This window comes from Vicia villosa, linkage group LG1 (genome assembly GCF_029867415.1).
Source record: "Vicia villosa cultivar HV-30 ecotype Madison, WI linkage group LG1, Vvil1.0, whole genome shotgun sequence".
NCBI lineage: Eukaryota > Viridiplantae > Streptophyta > Magnoliopsida > Fabales > Fabaceae > Vicia > Vicia villosa.
In genome coordinates this window covers 88,662,592-88,680,047 of record NC_081180.1, presented here as the reverse complement: position 1 = coordinate 88,680,047, position 17,456 = coordinate 88,662,592, and the positions used below count along the sequence as shown (strand labels likewise).

The following is a 17,456-nucleotide window of genomic DNA, read 5'->3' as shown; positions in this document are numbered from 1 at the left end:
CCTTAGGCTTACGGTTTGTGTAGTGCTTCTTTGTTATGGTGGCTGTGTTGGATCCATTTGGATCACTTTGGGCTGTATCTGATTTTTTAATCCATCAATAAAACTTTTATTTTGATTCAAAAAAAATTCTCATGTAATATTAATTTTGAAAATAAATATTATCTATGTAATATATATTGTTGTAGAAAAACAAAACATGAAAAGCAAATTCGTCTGGTGGTAACTAGTAAGTATTTGGTTTAATAATCATGTGCAAGGTCATGGGTTCAATATTCTATGATTACAACATTTTCAATTTTTAAAAATTTCAAATAAATATAATTTTTTTTTAAATTTCAAATAAATATAAATACAGTTGGCATTTCCATGTAAAATATTAAATATAAAATAAAAAACCAACATAACATTTCCACGTAATCCTAAAATAAATAAAAAATTAAAAAAAATCAACACAACAATGCCACAAATTTACAAGATTATTTTTTGAATTCGCCCCATATAATAGGGGCAAAATAGATGTTAACCTTAAATTTTATTCTTGTAATTGATGAGATGGTGTCTTAGAAATCTACATTCTCTCTTTTTCTTAAACCATTGGCTACACAAACCTTATTGTATTCCTCAATAGTTTCATTAGGCTTTAATTTTTTTTCAAAGTTATAACCTACCAATTTGCAACGACTTTGACTAATATGCATAAGGATTTTACTTATGCACCATGCATAAGCCTACATAAGTCATTGGATCATGTTTTTAATCTAGTATTGAGTATTGAGTATTGAGTGGTGAGTATTGAGAATTGAGTAATAACAATTGATATATAGAATTTGATCCAATGATCCAAGGGTCCATAATAATCTATGCATGGTGCATAGATTTTTATCTATGCACGGTAACTGCACCCGTTTGCAACCATAAGACAAATCTACTAAGGCTCTGTTTGGTAAGACATGTTTTCGAGCTTATAGCTTATGTCTTATGTCTTATAAGCTCATATAATAATTTAGACCCGTTTGGTAACGGTCTTTTCATCACGAGCTTATAGCTTATTTTATTAGCTTATAGCTTATTTTCCAGACGCTATTTCAAACAGCGTTTTAGTTTATGTCTTATAGCTTATTACTTTTTCTTCCTTTTTTATCCTTATTATTTCAATTAAAATCCATTTTTAACCCTTATAATTTATTTTAATTTAAAATAAAATAATTATATATTAAATATCTTTTATGTCATTTTACATTTATAAGTTAATTGAACCGCTAATTTTACCAAACACTTCAATGAGCTTATAAGCTATCAGTCTCAACCATCCGCTATAAGCTATAAGTCATCAGCCATCAGCCATCAGTCATAAGCTATAAGCTATCAGCTAACTTATCAGTCAACTGCTATTTTTACCAAACAGACCCTAAATGACATATTTGTTAGATTCTAAAAATTCCATATTGTCATTTTTCCTCTTTCTTTAATTCGTCGTTTATTCTAAATATTAGAACATAGATTTCATTAAGATTTTATATGACCATAATTCTCTCTGTTATTTATCAAATATATTTTCAATATATGCATCATATGTTTTTTCAAAATAAATATATATGTACAATATTTAATACGACATTTATTTTATAATAATAGAGATTATATTTTCAAGAGCCCTAAACTATTCCACAAACCGATACGACCGTTGGCTTGGGATTCAAACTTCTATCTCTGATTCTTCAAATTTCACCTCATAAATCAAACTTCTCAGATTTCAATACACCCACAACACAACAAGAACAAGAAAATATCTGAAGAATCAATTCAAGAAACCATGAGATTCCACTTTCAGGAATCCAAATCCACCATCAACGATGAAGAAGAAGAAAATCGTGAAAACAGCTGCTACTACAATGGCTGCAAGAGAAACGCCAACTGCAACTGTGAATTTTGCATAGCCAGTATCAACGCAACCCTTGATCTCGTACCGAATAGCTCCTTAACCAAGTTCTCTTCTTCCAAACCCAATTTTAACAGCTACTCTCCGATCACCTTTGATTCTTCGATTTTCAACACACCAAGAAACCCTTCTAGCTGTATACCACCACCGGCCAGTCCTGTCGTCAAATCGAGTGCTAAATCGAATCAGGTTCAGAGGATGGAGATGAAGAACGAGGGTAAAAAGCGGTTTTTTTACTCGGGTGTTGGTGTGTTGAATGTGGTGGTGGTTTTGGGATTTCTTTTGCTGGCTGATTTTGTTTTGTCGAGGGCTGTTTCTGTGATTTATCAGCCTTCTTTATCGTCGAATTTGGTGAAAAGGGTCGGTGAGAAATGTCATGAAATTCATGATTTGAATGGAAAGTTGAGGTTTTTGCAGAAAGAATTGGGGAATGTTGTTCATGGAAGAGTTTCAAACTGTAGTTTTACTGATAGCTCTTGGGAAATTAGCCAGGTATGCAAATTTTTGAACTATTCATTCAAAAAAGTTTATTGATTTGTTAAAATAGTATGAATTTTTGAATTTTGCTTTAAAATTTGTATATAGGATGGTCTGTTATTGAATTCAAGGTGCGAATTGTACAAATCAGCAATGGAGGAGGTTACAATTTGGGGTTGGCCTCTTCAAACAGCTGGAATGATCACAACTGGGATGTCTGTAAGAACCCTAACTATCTTATCGGGAAGAGTTACTGAGGTAAATTAAATTCTCCAAAATGCTTTTAGTTTCAATTTGTCATTAATTGAAAACACATACAGAACTTAATAATTTGAGAATGATTTAATGGATCACTGTATGTTTATGTGAATTTGTCAGACACCAATGCACCTATGTAGCACTGACACCTCAAAACAAACTCAAAACAAAGACGTGTGTGGTGTGTGGTGTGTTTGTAAGTGTCCGACACGACACCTATACATGTGTCTGGTGTGTTCCTAAGTGTCCAACATGAGGTCTATACATGCGATTACTTACACTTTATTCATTTTTTGAAATTAGTATCTGTGCCATAAATGTATCATTATCAGTGTCATGTCTAGTGTGCGTGTTTGTATCAGTGATATATAGACTAACTCGGGTCGGACACACCCTCAATTTAAGTGGTCTGTATGTATATATATGTTATTGTTGGACTAACTTCATGTGGTTGTTGTTGTGGTTCTGTTTTAAAGTGGAAAGATGGACAAGTTAGCTATTTGATTAGAAAGGCTAATACCTCATGGACACAACCAGAATGGGGTGCCTCAGTACTTCAACTAGATCCTAACACTTGGGTTCTTGAATATCAAAGGAGCTCTATTGTGGATGGTAAAGGATTGTTTTCTGCAGCAAAGGAGTTGCTCAAATACAGAATCTCAAGGAATATTGGCAAGATGAAGAAAAATCTCTGGCTGTTTGCTCTTAGTTTTGAAGATAATGGTAGCTACAATTGGTTCACAACAACAAACTATGACTCTAAAACCCCAACGTGAAGTGAATAGTAACTAGACTTAGGAGTTAAATCATTCTCAATCAGCACAACACCCTCATGTCTTTTGAGAAGCTCCAAGATCTTTACTGTAAAGGTTCTTTTTGACTTTGATTTTATCTGTCAATTCTTGATCAACAATATATTTGGAACATCTTAGTAGTGTTCACCTTTGAGTATATTTTTATCTTGATTCATTCATTTTTATTGTTATAGTCAACAACCATGATCCTCATCCATTAAAGTAGCCTAGCATAGCTACTTCAGTGTCATATGAGTTATAAAGCAAAACCTGGTTCAACCAAAAACATGTCAACAGTAAGCAACTTATAATGTATATAAACTATAGTGAGTTTGCCAGCCCAATGTGTTTTATAAAGGGGTTATGAAATCCTATGGAATTTTCAAAAATGACTTTCTCGCACCTTTCGGATTTTAAAATCCGGACACACCACGTGTTATAAGAGGAGGGCTCAAGTTCATCCGAAACACCCAGAATGCACAAAAAAACCTGTCCGGATTTAATAATTTAGATGAGAGCTCAAGTTCATCTAAAGCATCCAGAATGCGGAAAACCCTGTTTGGATTTCAAAATCAGTATTGGTCCGAAATGCCCTTTGTTCTTCTAAAATTTTAATATTTTAAATACAATTAAGTCCGGACATAGGGTTTGAGATTACTCGTAAGCAATAATCATTGCCTTTATAAACTCATGCAAGCCAAGCCCAACTTGTGCAAGCAGAAGTAGGACATACTTTTGTTTTTAGCCGCACAAGTCACTGCATAAAGAAGCCAAAATAATGACAGAGGTAAACTACATTGTCACATTGAACTTGTATTTATAAACAAACTTTCATTTTATGGATTTCTTAACCACTGATCAAACAATAATATCAACCATAATGTCCAGGCTCTTGTTTGTTTTGAATACCGAACACCGTGTTAGGTTTCTAGTATTTTACTGTCAAAATCAGAAACCAACTCCACTGGTAAAACAATTACCAGTTACACAGTCCATCATAAACATTAGCAATCTGAATAGAACATGCTCTAGTGATGCTCTTACAGAACAACAGGAGTGGTTTATGGCCCTAAAGCATTGACCCTACTGGACTAACATATTATAGATTTCTTCAAATTCCTTTTTCAATTGCTTTGAACAAGAGCACATGTTGAGCATTTTAAATACTTAAACTATTACACCGAAGAGTCCTCGGGCAGAAAGTACAGGTGCTGTTAGGGAATCACTAATAATGCACTAGCTTCAGGTGATGTTGTATAGATGTTGTATAGATAGGTCTGTGAGTACGATTTTCAAATGATTCTGATACTTGTCTACTATATGGTACTGGTAGGGTAAACATAGTATTGTAAATTGATGTCGGCAACAACGAACCAAAGCACAAACAGTTACGAATGCGAGGGAAACTAGAAGATTTACATTGAATCAAGTAGTTGGCTCGATTTTCGGGAACACGCGGGTTCACTCTTGCAGGCTATAACCAATCATTAGTATATAAAGACTCTAAAGCTCTGAATGGTATAGTCTATGTGTGGGACTTGTAGGACTTGTGACCTTTGAAATATCTCAAACACTAAAAAACCACAACATCTATCTGGTGAAAAGACAGAGCTACTTGTTTTTTTCTATAGAAAGTTAAGATCAAAGGAAAGTAATGATGCACTTTGTTAGGTTGATAATAAAGAGTTATTAGAAGTAATGGTAAAGTTTGTTTAATAATTGTTTCAGTTGTAGATCAAATTTGATTACTTTCGATTGATTCCATCTTAACTAAAATTTTGTCAGCACTTGAACTAATTATTTAGTTACTTTAGTTAGTTTCTTTATGTAGAAATATAATGTGCATCTAATAAGACCATACATATTGTATATTTATAATCAGGTAAGATACACGACAACATAATAAATGCATATCAATTCTATTCAATTCTATATGTTTTTTTTTTTTTTTTTTGATCACTATTCAATTCTATATGTTAGTAACATACTCTTTACTCATTACCTCAAGTTGAATCATATAGATTATATGAGTCCACCTTGTTACAAATGCAATTAATTTGAGAGTTTTTGAGAGACCTATTAAATATATCACTTAACTAGTATTCAAAATTGATAAATATGCAGGGATATTCAAAATTGATAAATATGCAGGGATATTCAAAATTGATTTGTACGCTTATAGAAATACGGATTGAATGCAATATGTAATACAACTTGATTGTCACATATGAGTTTTTTTGTGTGAAGTTCTCCCTGTCTTAACTTTGGTAACAAATTTCTTAGCCAAACAAACTCCTTTAAGGCTATTGTCATAACATGGCATTCAACTTCTAGATTAGAATGGACGGTTCTATAGCTCAGCAAGCTCGGACACGCGCCCGGGCCCAACCCCTACTTTCTTTGTATTTTTCTTAAATTAATAGCCGATTTTAAAATGAAATCAGGGCCAAAATTAATAAAAATAAGGGTGTAAAAATTTAAACAGATGAATACCCAATGGTCCAAACAGACTCAACCCAATTAATTATTTATGACTTAGAATAGAAATTAAAAAAAAACAACTAATCAGTACTATAGACCAACTGCTCCTCTCTTTATCTCTGAGTCAGACTGTTCATATTTCCTCTCTCCCCTCTACGTCACTTTCAATTCAAAAAGCAGGTAATGTCGTTCTCTTAATTTATTTTCTTATTAGAAAGTTTCTCAACCCACCCCATGGTTATCTTACACACCATGCAAAATTTCAATTTTGCCCCAGCTTCCGTAGATGCCCATCCGGAAGCACCTCATATTTTAAAACAATTTGCTTCCTTCCCCAGCTTCCGTATAAAACATAGTGAAACTTGAGATTTTCCTAATTAATTGGAAAAATCCCAAGTTCCGTACATGCATCTAAGGAACACTCTATTGCCAAAACCCATCAAACCTTTCCATAGATGTAACTACGGAAGATTTTTCCCAATTAATTAAGAATTTAGGATTTTCCCAATTAATCAAACCCCATCAAACCTTTCCACGGAAGATTTTTCTCAATTAATTGAAAAACTTTTGCATAGATGTAACTACAGAAGCTTTTTCCCAATTAATTGAGAATTTGGTGACATGGGGAAATTTGAAATTTTTAACATAACTCTATCTGCAAAATACGACTAACTTTTAATCAACACTGGTAACAAGACATTCAGCAGTGCTGCTTAAATAACCCTAATTTCAACATTGTTTCCAAATCATTAATGGTTATAACAGTAGAAAGGATTATAAGTGCTTTTTTTGTTACTGACTTGGACAAAATATTAAAATTAGGGGTGGCTCACACTATTGTATGTTTATAATAATGTACAGAGATAAATTGCTTATTTTATTTCCGTAATCAAATTTAAACCTGGCTTTTCTTATATCTACCAAATCCTTTCTTGCTTTGCTCATGGTCATTGGTAAATGTTTTATTCAGTTAAGACTTCTATGTGTAACAAAAAAAGGTCCATGATACGGGTTACATGGTTCCAATGGACCATCCCAAGGTTGCATTAGAGATGCTCAAGTAGTGGAATCGGGGAACCCATACCGAATCCATAGCTGCAACCAAGAGATTTCAACACAGAAAAATAAAAGAACATGGTTCAGGTATTTCACTGAAGACATGATGTGCATAGCATGAAACCATAAATTCATCAACAATTCTTCACCAATTCATAAACCACAATCAACAACTATAATGAATAGCATCACAACAACGATTTCGCATCAAAAATCGAGATTAAAAGTGAAAGAAAAGGAAGAAGAAGAGAACTCGCGACGATTAGACATCTAAATACGATCACTGTTCCGCGATTACTCCCTGGAACAATTTCGATTTCGTGAGTGAGAGAGAGAGAGACCATTGCGATGAGATTTTGAAGTTCAGGGTGAGAGAAGGAAAATCCTGAGCAACTGCCCTACCTCGCCGGGCACTGGCGTCGCCCCTGCTTGCAATCTCTCTCACAAGTGTTGTTATTGTTGATTCCACCTTTTGCAATCAATTTTCATATTTGGAAATAATTTCTCAATATTGTCATCAAAGGCAAAATTCAATGATTTAATTCTTTCCTTGACTAACAATATTGAGAAACATATTCCTAATTATACTTAGAAAAATCGAAATCCAAAAAGAAAATGGTGAGTGGTAAAAATCCGTAAGTGATATACCTTACAGTTTACCATTTCTTTTTTATTCTACAATAGAAGTAAGTTATTCCCTCGGGTGAGCAGAAAACTAAAAGAAAATTTCATTATTTTATTTTATTTTTTATTTAAAAAGAAATAACATATTACCTCGATGTTTATAAATATATGAGGGGGAAAATGACACAATTTTAATTATAAACAAAACTTTGTCGTTCATAAGTATTGGTTTTTACCTATAAATAGGGTAAAATCTCACTCCATTTTCACACATTCATTCACACAAATTTTCTCATTCTCACTTTATCTTTGTCCTACAAGTTTGAGTTTTGTTGAGTGAAAAAGAACTTGGGAGAAATGTGTTTTTGTTTGCCCTCATTTGATGTAACTATCTTTCAATTGAGTGATCCATGCCGTATTATCTTCATATATGGTTCTTGTATTTATTTTTCAGAAAGAGAAACCTCAAATTTGTTGTATGTGTTGAATTAGGAATCTCAACCAAACACATTATCGACTTGCCTCAAATAAACAAGTAACATGTTTGGGAACTACCATCACGAGGATCTGACAAGTAACCTGCATCTTCATAGCTTGTTAATTCTAATTTAAATACTTTGAAATAAAACAAATACATGTTCATTGTACCCCTGAGATAACGAAGTATATGTTGACTTTGTTCTAATATCTTTGTGTATGTGAAGAACTGTATCTTTTTAATAGATTGATGACAAATGACATATCAGGATATATATATATATATCATGATACATCAGTGTTCCAATCACATTGAGATATGGTACTTCATAATCAAGTAGTTCTTCATCCTTTTCTCGAGGTCTGAAAGAATATTTCTCCACATTCAATTATCTAACAACCATTGATATATGGAACATATGAGATTTATGTATATAAAAACGTTTTAACACTTTTGTTATATAGGCTTCTCGATGTACAAATAGTCAATCGTACAAATGTTCAATTTTTAAACCTAGACACAACTTTATCTTTCCTAAGTTCTTCATCTCAAATTATTTTTTTTAACAATATATTTATGTCATCTACATAGACAACGATTATATCAAATTCTTTTCTAAATCTTTTCATAAAAGTGTAAGGACATTTAACATCTATGATTCATAACAATTTTAATAATGAATGAGATGTATGTTAAATAAATAACTAATAACATATATTTTAATGATTTATAAAATATTTTAAGTGATTAATAATATAAATATGTATTTATGCTAAATATCTCTCAACTATTATCTGAGAAAAATATATTGTTTTGACAAATAAACATTGTATGCATACAATGAACAAACATACCATGTTGGTATTAGGGGTTACACTGAGTAGTTTAGGCAAGGGCCGGCCCAAACTGTTTAGAAGCGCTGTTGTATTTTAATAATAGATCCATAATAAATTAAAATATAAAAATGATTTAAATTGTAAATAGTATAAAAATTAAAAAAATATTTAAAATATTTTGACAAATACAACTATAACTTTTCGTAACTTTTCTGTCAATAAATTTTCTCTATTTTTTTAAATTATTGTTAACTCATACAATCATGAAACTAATTGAATACAAGCTATATGGCACATTTTAATACTCTGATCTACTGATATATATTTTTTGCTACATAACATATATATATATATATATATATATATATATATATATATATATATATATATATATATATATATATATATATATATAGTATTTTTTTTAATGAGAGATGAGAGGAATAAATATTAACCATTAGATTTATCAAGAGAGAGAAATTAATAGTCACATCAATGTATTAACATTCTCTCTCTTGATAAATCTAATGGTTGATATTTGTTCCTCTCATCTCTCAATAAAAATTACTCTCACTTGATATATATATATATATATATATATATATATATATATATATATATATATATATATATTGATTTTATTAGGAAGTGATATATTAACATGCTAAACTAATTAAAAAAAAGGTGTAGATCTTATAAATACTATATTAAGTTAAATTATTAAAAAATATTTTAAATTTAATCATTTGTTATCTATTTAACTATAATTACTTAACTTAAAATGATAATAAAAATATTAACTTTTAAATATGTTATTATAAATCAAATTAAACCATTCATCTTCAAATATATAATAGATTTTCTCAAAAAAATAATTAAAAAATTTAACAAACCATACTATATATAATATTTTATCATTAAATATTTATAAATTTAAGAACTAAAATATTAATATACTGATTGCATTTCAATTGTATAATGCGTATGGCAATGAGTGTGAATCTTGTCTACGAAGCTCAATAACTAACTTTTTGTGATTAAAATGATTTAATTAAACAAAAAATAATAATTTGGGAGGATAAAACATGTTACCCTCTGAATCCTAATAATTTGTCACCGCTACGCCACATGCCCACTTATTTTTATTTGTCATATTTTGTAAATTTATATATTTTATTTAACTTGTATATAAATATTTGGAGACCCGGTGCTATTGTTAGGGGTGGCAAAACGGGCCGTGGCCCGCCGGCCCGGTCCGCGCACCCGCTTAAAAATGGCGAGTTGGATTGGGATTTTAGGTCCGCCGCTCGCCTAAGCCCGCCCCTCCAAAACCCGCCGCCCGCCATACCCGCCCCGCCAAAGTCCGACGCCCGCCAAAGTCCGCCCTGTTAGAATATTTTATTAAATAAAATATTTTAATAGTATTATGTGGGCATATATATTTAAATTGATTATATTAGGTATTTATCAATATGAAGCCTTAATTGATTTAGTGGTCAAAATTATGTAATAAGGCTAATTAGTTTCTATTTATATAAATATTTATTTATTAATTAATTGATATGGGCCAAATTGGGTGGATGTTTGATGGCCCATTTCGGGATAATGGGAACCCTAATGGGCCATCACTTATATAATGGGCTATGGTCCCCAATATATTAGTACGAAAAGCATTTTCACTCTTCCCCCATCTGAAGAGTACTGAGGCGTGAGGAGTACTGGTTGAGGAAGAGCTATAGCCAACGATTACCTACAATGGATCCAAGTATTCCTTGATTCCTTACTCTTCATTAATCTTTAATAGATCAACATGATAAATGATCCTATATTCGTGTTCATATATGTATTTTATAGTTTCCGCACTAAAGTGATTATATTTTATAATCTTTGTAAAGAACATGCTTAGGTGATTTTATTTTTTTAACACGCCCCTCCTCCAAAACTCACTATTTTTATTTAATTCTAGTAATTGCAATTATTGATGATTTATTTTATACATTTATTTATAGATATATGTAATATTTTTCTAAGTAAATTTGTTAAAAAGTTGCTTTTATAAAAAATTGTTTTAAAAAATTAGTGAAAAGTTTAATTAAAAGGTAAAAAAAGCCTATTAATCTATTAAAAATATATATATAAAAATAGGTGGGTAAGTCTGCCACCCGCCAACCCACCATCTTGGCGGAACGGGCATGACTTTTATGCCCATTTTACTTGGCGGGCATGCCCGCCCCGCTCGTTTTTTGGCGGGCATAAGGTGGGGCGGGCGGCGGGCGGGCCGTTTTGCCACCACTGGATATGGTACATTTTGGCGGGTATAAGGTGGGGCGGGCGGCGGGCGGGCCGTTTTGCCACCACTGGATATGGTACATGTTGCACAGGCACACAGAGTCGGGCCTGCAAGGTACTATAGTACTCATTTTCATATCTATGATTTGAAAAAAAATTATATCCGAGGTCATACCTGTGTGGGTACTAACGTTTGTAGCCAATGTTTTAAAACCCGGATTGACCGGCCGGTAAACCGGTCCAACCTTGAACTATTGTCTAATTCAGTTCAGTTTGGACTAATAAACGGTTATGTTTATAAAATTGGGATGAAATTGCTTCAAGCGCAAAATAATCGTAAAATCGGGACCGTTTTTTATGAACCAGACTGTTCAAAAAATCAAAGATAATTTTTTTATGTTTTACTTCATTTTATTTCTTTGTTTAAATCTAAAAAATTAATTATAGCAAACATTTAAAATTGTATAGATGGAAAGTAAATAATAAAATTGAAGGACACAAGACAATATGTAAATGTAATAGAAAGAAAAGAAATAATGTAATGTATATGGACACAAGATAATCGATGTTGGTCTGTAAAGAGATGTGAAAAATTATACTGATGAATAACTTATGGCTTTGAGTTAAGCAATTAGGACAAATATATACATATTGGTTTTTAACTAATTTTATGATTTGTTATTAGGTCTTACATTGCATTCTTCTTATTTTGCAAGCTTGTTTATTAGTATCATATTTATTTGAGGATTTTATTTTACAAATTATGATATAAATTAGTTTTATTAGGATATTTAATAATATATTTATTTATTCTTTTAGTTTAAATTTAATATACGGTTCAATCACAGTTGAACCGATTGAACCATGATCCGCATGTTTTAACAGTTCTTTCTCCGGTTTGGTTTTTAAAATATTGGTTTGTACGGTATACTCGTCGTACCTTATGAGTACTTAAATATTTATACTCATACTCATTTATCCGCATTTTTAATAAAAAGTTATCAATCGATTATAATTTATCATGTCACTTTAAATTTGTAACAACATTTTAAAAAAAAAGTTTAAATATATTATTGTTGAGTTAAAAAATACACAAATATTTACATTAAGAAGCATACAAATTTAATAGTTATGTATTTAATAAATTAATAAGTGTGTAATCGATTGCATGTATGAGAGTTAAAAACAATTGTCATAACTTAAGTTTAGAAACTTTGATGCATTAGATATCTAATGAAAAGACGTATGTGATGGTAATGTTTAATAACATTCATATGTATTTGTATAATATTGTTATAAAATAAATGACTCTGATATAACCTTATATGTGTATATAATAATAAATTTTGAAAATTTAAAAATATATATTGTGTGGCAAGGCCGTCTCAATTTTTTGTAGGCCCTGTGTAGATTAGTCATGATTCAAGTATGACAAAATAATTATAGGCCCTATTTAAATCCATTTTAATAATGGCAAATATTTATGAGGCCCTATTTAGTTTCAGTTTAACCGTAAAAAGTTCGAGGCCCTGTGCGATAGCCCATCTTGCACGCCCTCAAAGACGGCCCTATGTGTGGGTATAAATAAGGTGGATTTTAAGATATTTGTACTTGTATCAATACCAATTTATTTTGATGAATAATTATTCATATTCATATTCATACTCATTTTATTAGTTTTTACCTTATCCTTATAGATAATTTTTGTAAGTATGCAATAGGGATGAGTTAAGTTGACAATCATAATTGATATTGTTTTAAAAAAAACGTGTTGATTTATCATTTCTTTTTTAGAAAATATTTTTGAAGTGTCTGTACGTAAATTCCCGTCCTCCATCAAAACATCCTAAATAAATATAAGGATAGAAATTACGGTCTTACAATTATCTCGATCAGAATTTCGTCCTTAGCCAATGAACATTAAATATGATTTGAGAAATAAATTTTCTATTTTATATATATATATATATATATATATATATATATATATATATATATATATATATATATATATATATATATATATATATATATATATAAATTAAACCTTCTCCTTACGAGAACCACTACCAATTTAATTTCTTATTATAAAAGTGAAAACCAAATATTAGATGAACAGAAAAAAGAATTATAAATGTACAAAAGAAATTAAGAGTGTTAGAAGTTCTCAGAAAACATTAAACTGTCTCTGCCTATAAACTTGTGAGGCTATTCTAAATTCTCAGGCTAAAACAAATTTTCGGAGAAAAGAATTTATTAGAAGATAGACAAGAAAATCTGCACAAAACAAAATGAAAAATAGCTGATCACCCAGCTACCACCTACCTATTTGTTAAAACTTTTGATTTAATTACTTTTGACCTCTACAAGATTAATTCAGCGTAAAATTTTTTAAAAAATTTTCATCACAACCACTCACAAATTTTAATTTTTAAAAAATTAAAAAAATTAAATTTTAATAAGTATTTAACGGTCAAGATTCAGTGACGGTGTAAAATTGTTTTACACTGTCATTACATACCAATTAAATTCCCTATTATATTTAGCAAATTTAACCCTCTTGTATTTTTTATTAGTAATTATTTTACCTCAAATTTATATTTATGATGAAGTAACTATTCACATTAAACGTGATTTTTATTTAAAATTAAAATATAAATACAAAATATTTAGAGCTAAAATTAAATAAAACCTAAACTCTTATTGTCAAATGATTGAAGGAGGAGAGGAGATTGCATGTTAGGTTTAAAACGATGCCAAGAAAAGAGATTTTTTTATCAACCTATCACTATCATGAAAACATAATACCACAATGCCATGAATTACCACTATCATGAAAACATAATACCACAATGCCATGAATTGAAAAAAAAATAAAAAATACCAGAATGCCACATTTCTTCCTCACGTTCGGCCAGGGGTTGGACGAAAAAGTGGAAATTTTTTTCCCCAGTTGGGGTTGGCCGACCCTTAACTGGGCCTTTTTTTTGGTTTTTTTTGTTTTAATTGTTTTAAATGATTTTTTAATTATAATAATTGTTTTTTTATTATATATAATGATTAAAATATATTAAAAATTAAAAAAAAATTATTTGTAATAATTAAAAATACGAGTAAGGCATGGGTTGGACGAGCATGTGTAGGTTCGGCCAATAGATGGCCGAGCGCATATATTTTATTATTATTTTTTGCCTATAAATAAGATTGTATTGCTCATTTGCACTCACACCAGTTACAATTGAAGGCTTAGTGTTACTATTGGAGATGTCTTCTGAACCCCTTCCAACGTTTCCACCTAGAAGAGAGATGCAACATTATTTTTTTCAGCAACAAAGCCTCCGTTGAAGATCAAACTCTGGAACACGCAAACTTTCGAGCATCTACAGAGGCACTTGATCGGCTGGTTAGACGGAAACATTCTCGAGGGTGAAATTATAAGGAAAATTGAAAGGCGGGTCACGGAGAAAGCGAAATGGAGTAGTAACTCGTTCTTGGAGAGCCGTGAAAAATGACGCTGGTGTCCTTATGATGATGCTAGGACCACATGATATTATGTTGATGGTTGTAATCTCTTAGAATATGTTTTATTTGTTTCCTGTGAGGTCGTTTTAATTGTTTCCTGTGTGGTTGTTTTATTTGTGGCTGTCTTTATTTCGTTGTCATTGAATGTTGTTTTAGTTATGTTTAATGTGAAATGTTGTTTTAGTCATTGATGGTTGCAAACTCAATTAAAAAGACATTATATTACATTCATAAAGCTAGTTGAAGTAAACATTAAGGCCTATTGGACGGGCCTGCTACATTTGGACATTTACTTCGGATATGGCCTACTTCACGGCATATCCCACACATTCTCTTTTCCTTTTCCACGTCGTCCATTTCGGTTCTAATCCGAGTACTATTTGGGCGACCTCTTTTTTTCCTACGCATAGTTTCGTCATGACAAAGAGTAGTTCCTCTATATTGCGGCCAATTGTCTTGATGTGGGAGGATCTGGAAGCTTTGTTGGTAGACTTTAAAAACATGCTAAATCTTGAACACGTCGGGTATGTGAATGGTGTAGTCTTGGCGTATACTTTCACATGCTGCAATAGCATGTGAGCAAGGCAAATGAAACGCTTGAAATTTTCCGCAATCACAGGTTCTTTTTCGTAGATCAACACCGTAAGTACCAGTTGGTCGACCATCGTTGCAGTTTATTCTTTTGGCCACCATAAAATAGAATCTCTCCCGGTCGAACTGATAAACATTATGACTGCTTGCTTTGTTGACTTCTTCAGTTATCCCCTTGATACACTTGTCTGTAAAAGTTTGGCCTGATGTCAACCTCTTTGTCCATTCATGTCCACATTGACCAAATAATGCTCCCATCCGAAAATATGTGGCCGATACCAAAGAAGCTATTGGAAGGTTTCTGGTTGCCTTTAGCATAGAGTTCATTGTTTCTGCAAGGTTAGTCGTCATGTGTCCCCATCGTTGCCCTCTATCAAACGCGCTTGCCCACTTCTCCCTGGGGATATTTTCAATCCACTCCAAAGAATCTCTATTTGTCTGACGAATTTCGGTTCTATAGTAGTTGTACGTTGACTCCGTCAATGCATATCCTGTTACAAATAATAAATATGTCAAGAAAACGACAAAGATCAATTGACAATGTACTGTTAATAAAATTAGACTATCACCCATGTTGACCAGTTTTTTACATAGTTCCTTGTCTCTAATCGCACGCATACAGTTTTGCGCGATATGCCTAATGCAGTAGACATGTGAAGACGGAGGATTTTGCCATCCATTTGCAGGATCATCATAGGCACTTTTAATCGATGGATGTTTGTCTGATATTAGGCATTGATTGGGTTGGGGTGTCACGTGGTTTCTTAGATTGCGAAGGAAAAAACTCCAAGCATCCTTGGTTTCACCCTCGACAATAGCGAAAGCAATTGGAAAAATGTTACCATTCCCATCCTGCGCCACAGCCATCAACAAGGTCCCTCTGTACCTTCCATACAACCATGTCCCGTCGACTTGAACAATTGGCTTGCAATATGCAAAACCATGGATGCATGGTTGAAAAGCCCAAAATAGACGATGGAATATCATCTTATCACCCAACTGGCTTCCTTCGTTTGAAAATGCAGGTAACGTTTCCAAGTCTATTATCATTCCAGGCAGATATGTTTTCATTACCAATAACCATTGTGGAAGGTCATTGTAAGATGTCTCCCAGTTTCCATACAGGGATTTTATGGCCTTTACCTTTGCAATCCACGCTTTCCTGTACGATATATTATATCCATACTTTCCTGTAATATGAGAGATTATGAGCTTTACCTTTATTAATGGGTCGGTGTTAACCAGATCCCTGATGCAGTGAGAGACAATATCTGATGTAAGTATTTTATGGTCTTGCGACATTAAAGTGGTTGTGCAGACATGTGGTCCACTCAGCTTACCTATCGTCCACTTGGAGTTCTTCTTGCGAATTGAAGCTCTACATTTGAATGAGCAATCTGGATTCTTGCATTTGATCACATATATGTTCTTATCAGATTTGTACACCCAATAATCAAGATTGTTGGTGATATGCCAATGTTGTATAGCAGCAACACACTCCTCTTTGTCTTCAAACTCCATTCCCTCATATAAATCAACATCACTATAGTTTGTTTTGTGCGAACCAAATATTGATTCAGATTGTGACTCTTCTAAACAGATATTTCGCATGTGCTCCGGTGGGGCGACATGCTAATCGGTTGTGCATTTGTAGGCTGCGATGGCACAACAATATCTGTGTCATTGTCATCACCAAAAAGATCTTCATATCGCACTTCTTGTATTTCATCGTCATTGTACTCATCCACATCTTCGTTGGGTATAACCGGTTCGTTGTTTTGTGTTGGCTCTTCATCAGTGGGTTGGCTCATACCGTATTGATGCGAATGCGACTCTTGCGTTTGGTTAACGGCAGGACTAATAATACGAACATATAACTCGACCGAGTCAAGAGGAGCAAACGAATTGTGACATTCGAACATCACTTTAACGCCATTGTCATCCTCTATTTGTTTCATGACGTAAAAAATGTTACTGTTGTCTCCATTAAATAACGGAAGTCGATAAATAATTTCACTTACAGAAAGTTGCAATTTTGATTAAATCCGTTCCTTCAAATGCATAAAATCGGACCTACAATGCACTTTGAAACGTTTCGTTTCGGTATTGCT

General features: G+C 32.3%; 2 protein-coding genes across 2 annotated transcripts; one reads left to right on the top strand and one right to left on the bottom strand.

Moving 5' to 3' along the window:
• The first annotated feature begins 1,608 nt into the window (after nucleotides 1–1,608).
• On the top strand, nucleotides 1,609–3,645 carry LOC131611739 (uncharacterized). Its single transcript, XM_058883642.1, has 3 exons — nucleotides 1,609–2,431; nucleotides 2,525–2,674; nucleotides 3,151–3,645. Exons 1-3 carry the CDS (start codon nucleotides 1,814–1,816, stop codon nucleotides 3,448–3,450), a joined length of 1,068 nt encoding a protein of 355 aa, XP_058739625.1. The 5' UTR covers nucleotides 1,609–1,813; the 3' UTR covers nucleotides 3,451–3,645.
• An 11,613-nt stretch (nucleotides 3,646–15,258) lies between these two features.
• LOC131648814 (uncharacterized) lies at nucleotides 15,259–16,866 on the bottom strand. Its single transcript, XM_058918540.1, has one exon. The coding sequence runs from the start codon at nucleotides 16,864–16,866 to the stop codon at nucleotides 15,259–15,261; it is 1,608 nt and encodes a 535-aa protein (XP_058774523.1).
• Nucleotides 16,867–17,456: the final 590 nt, after the last annotated feature.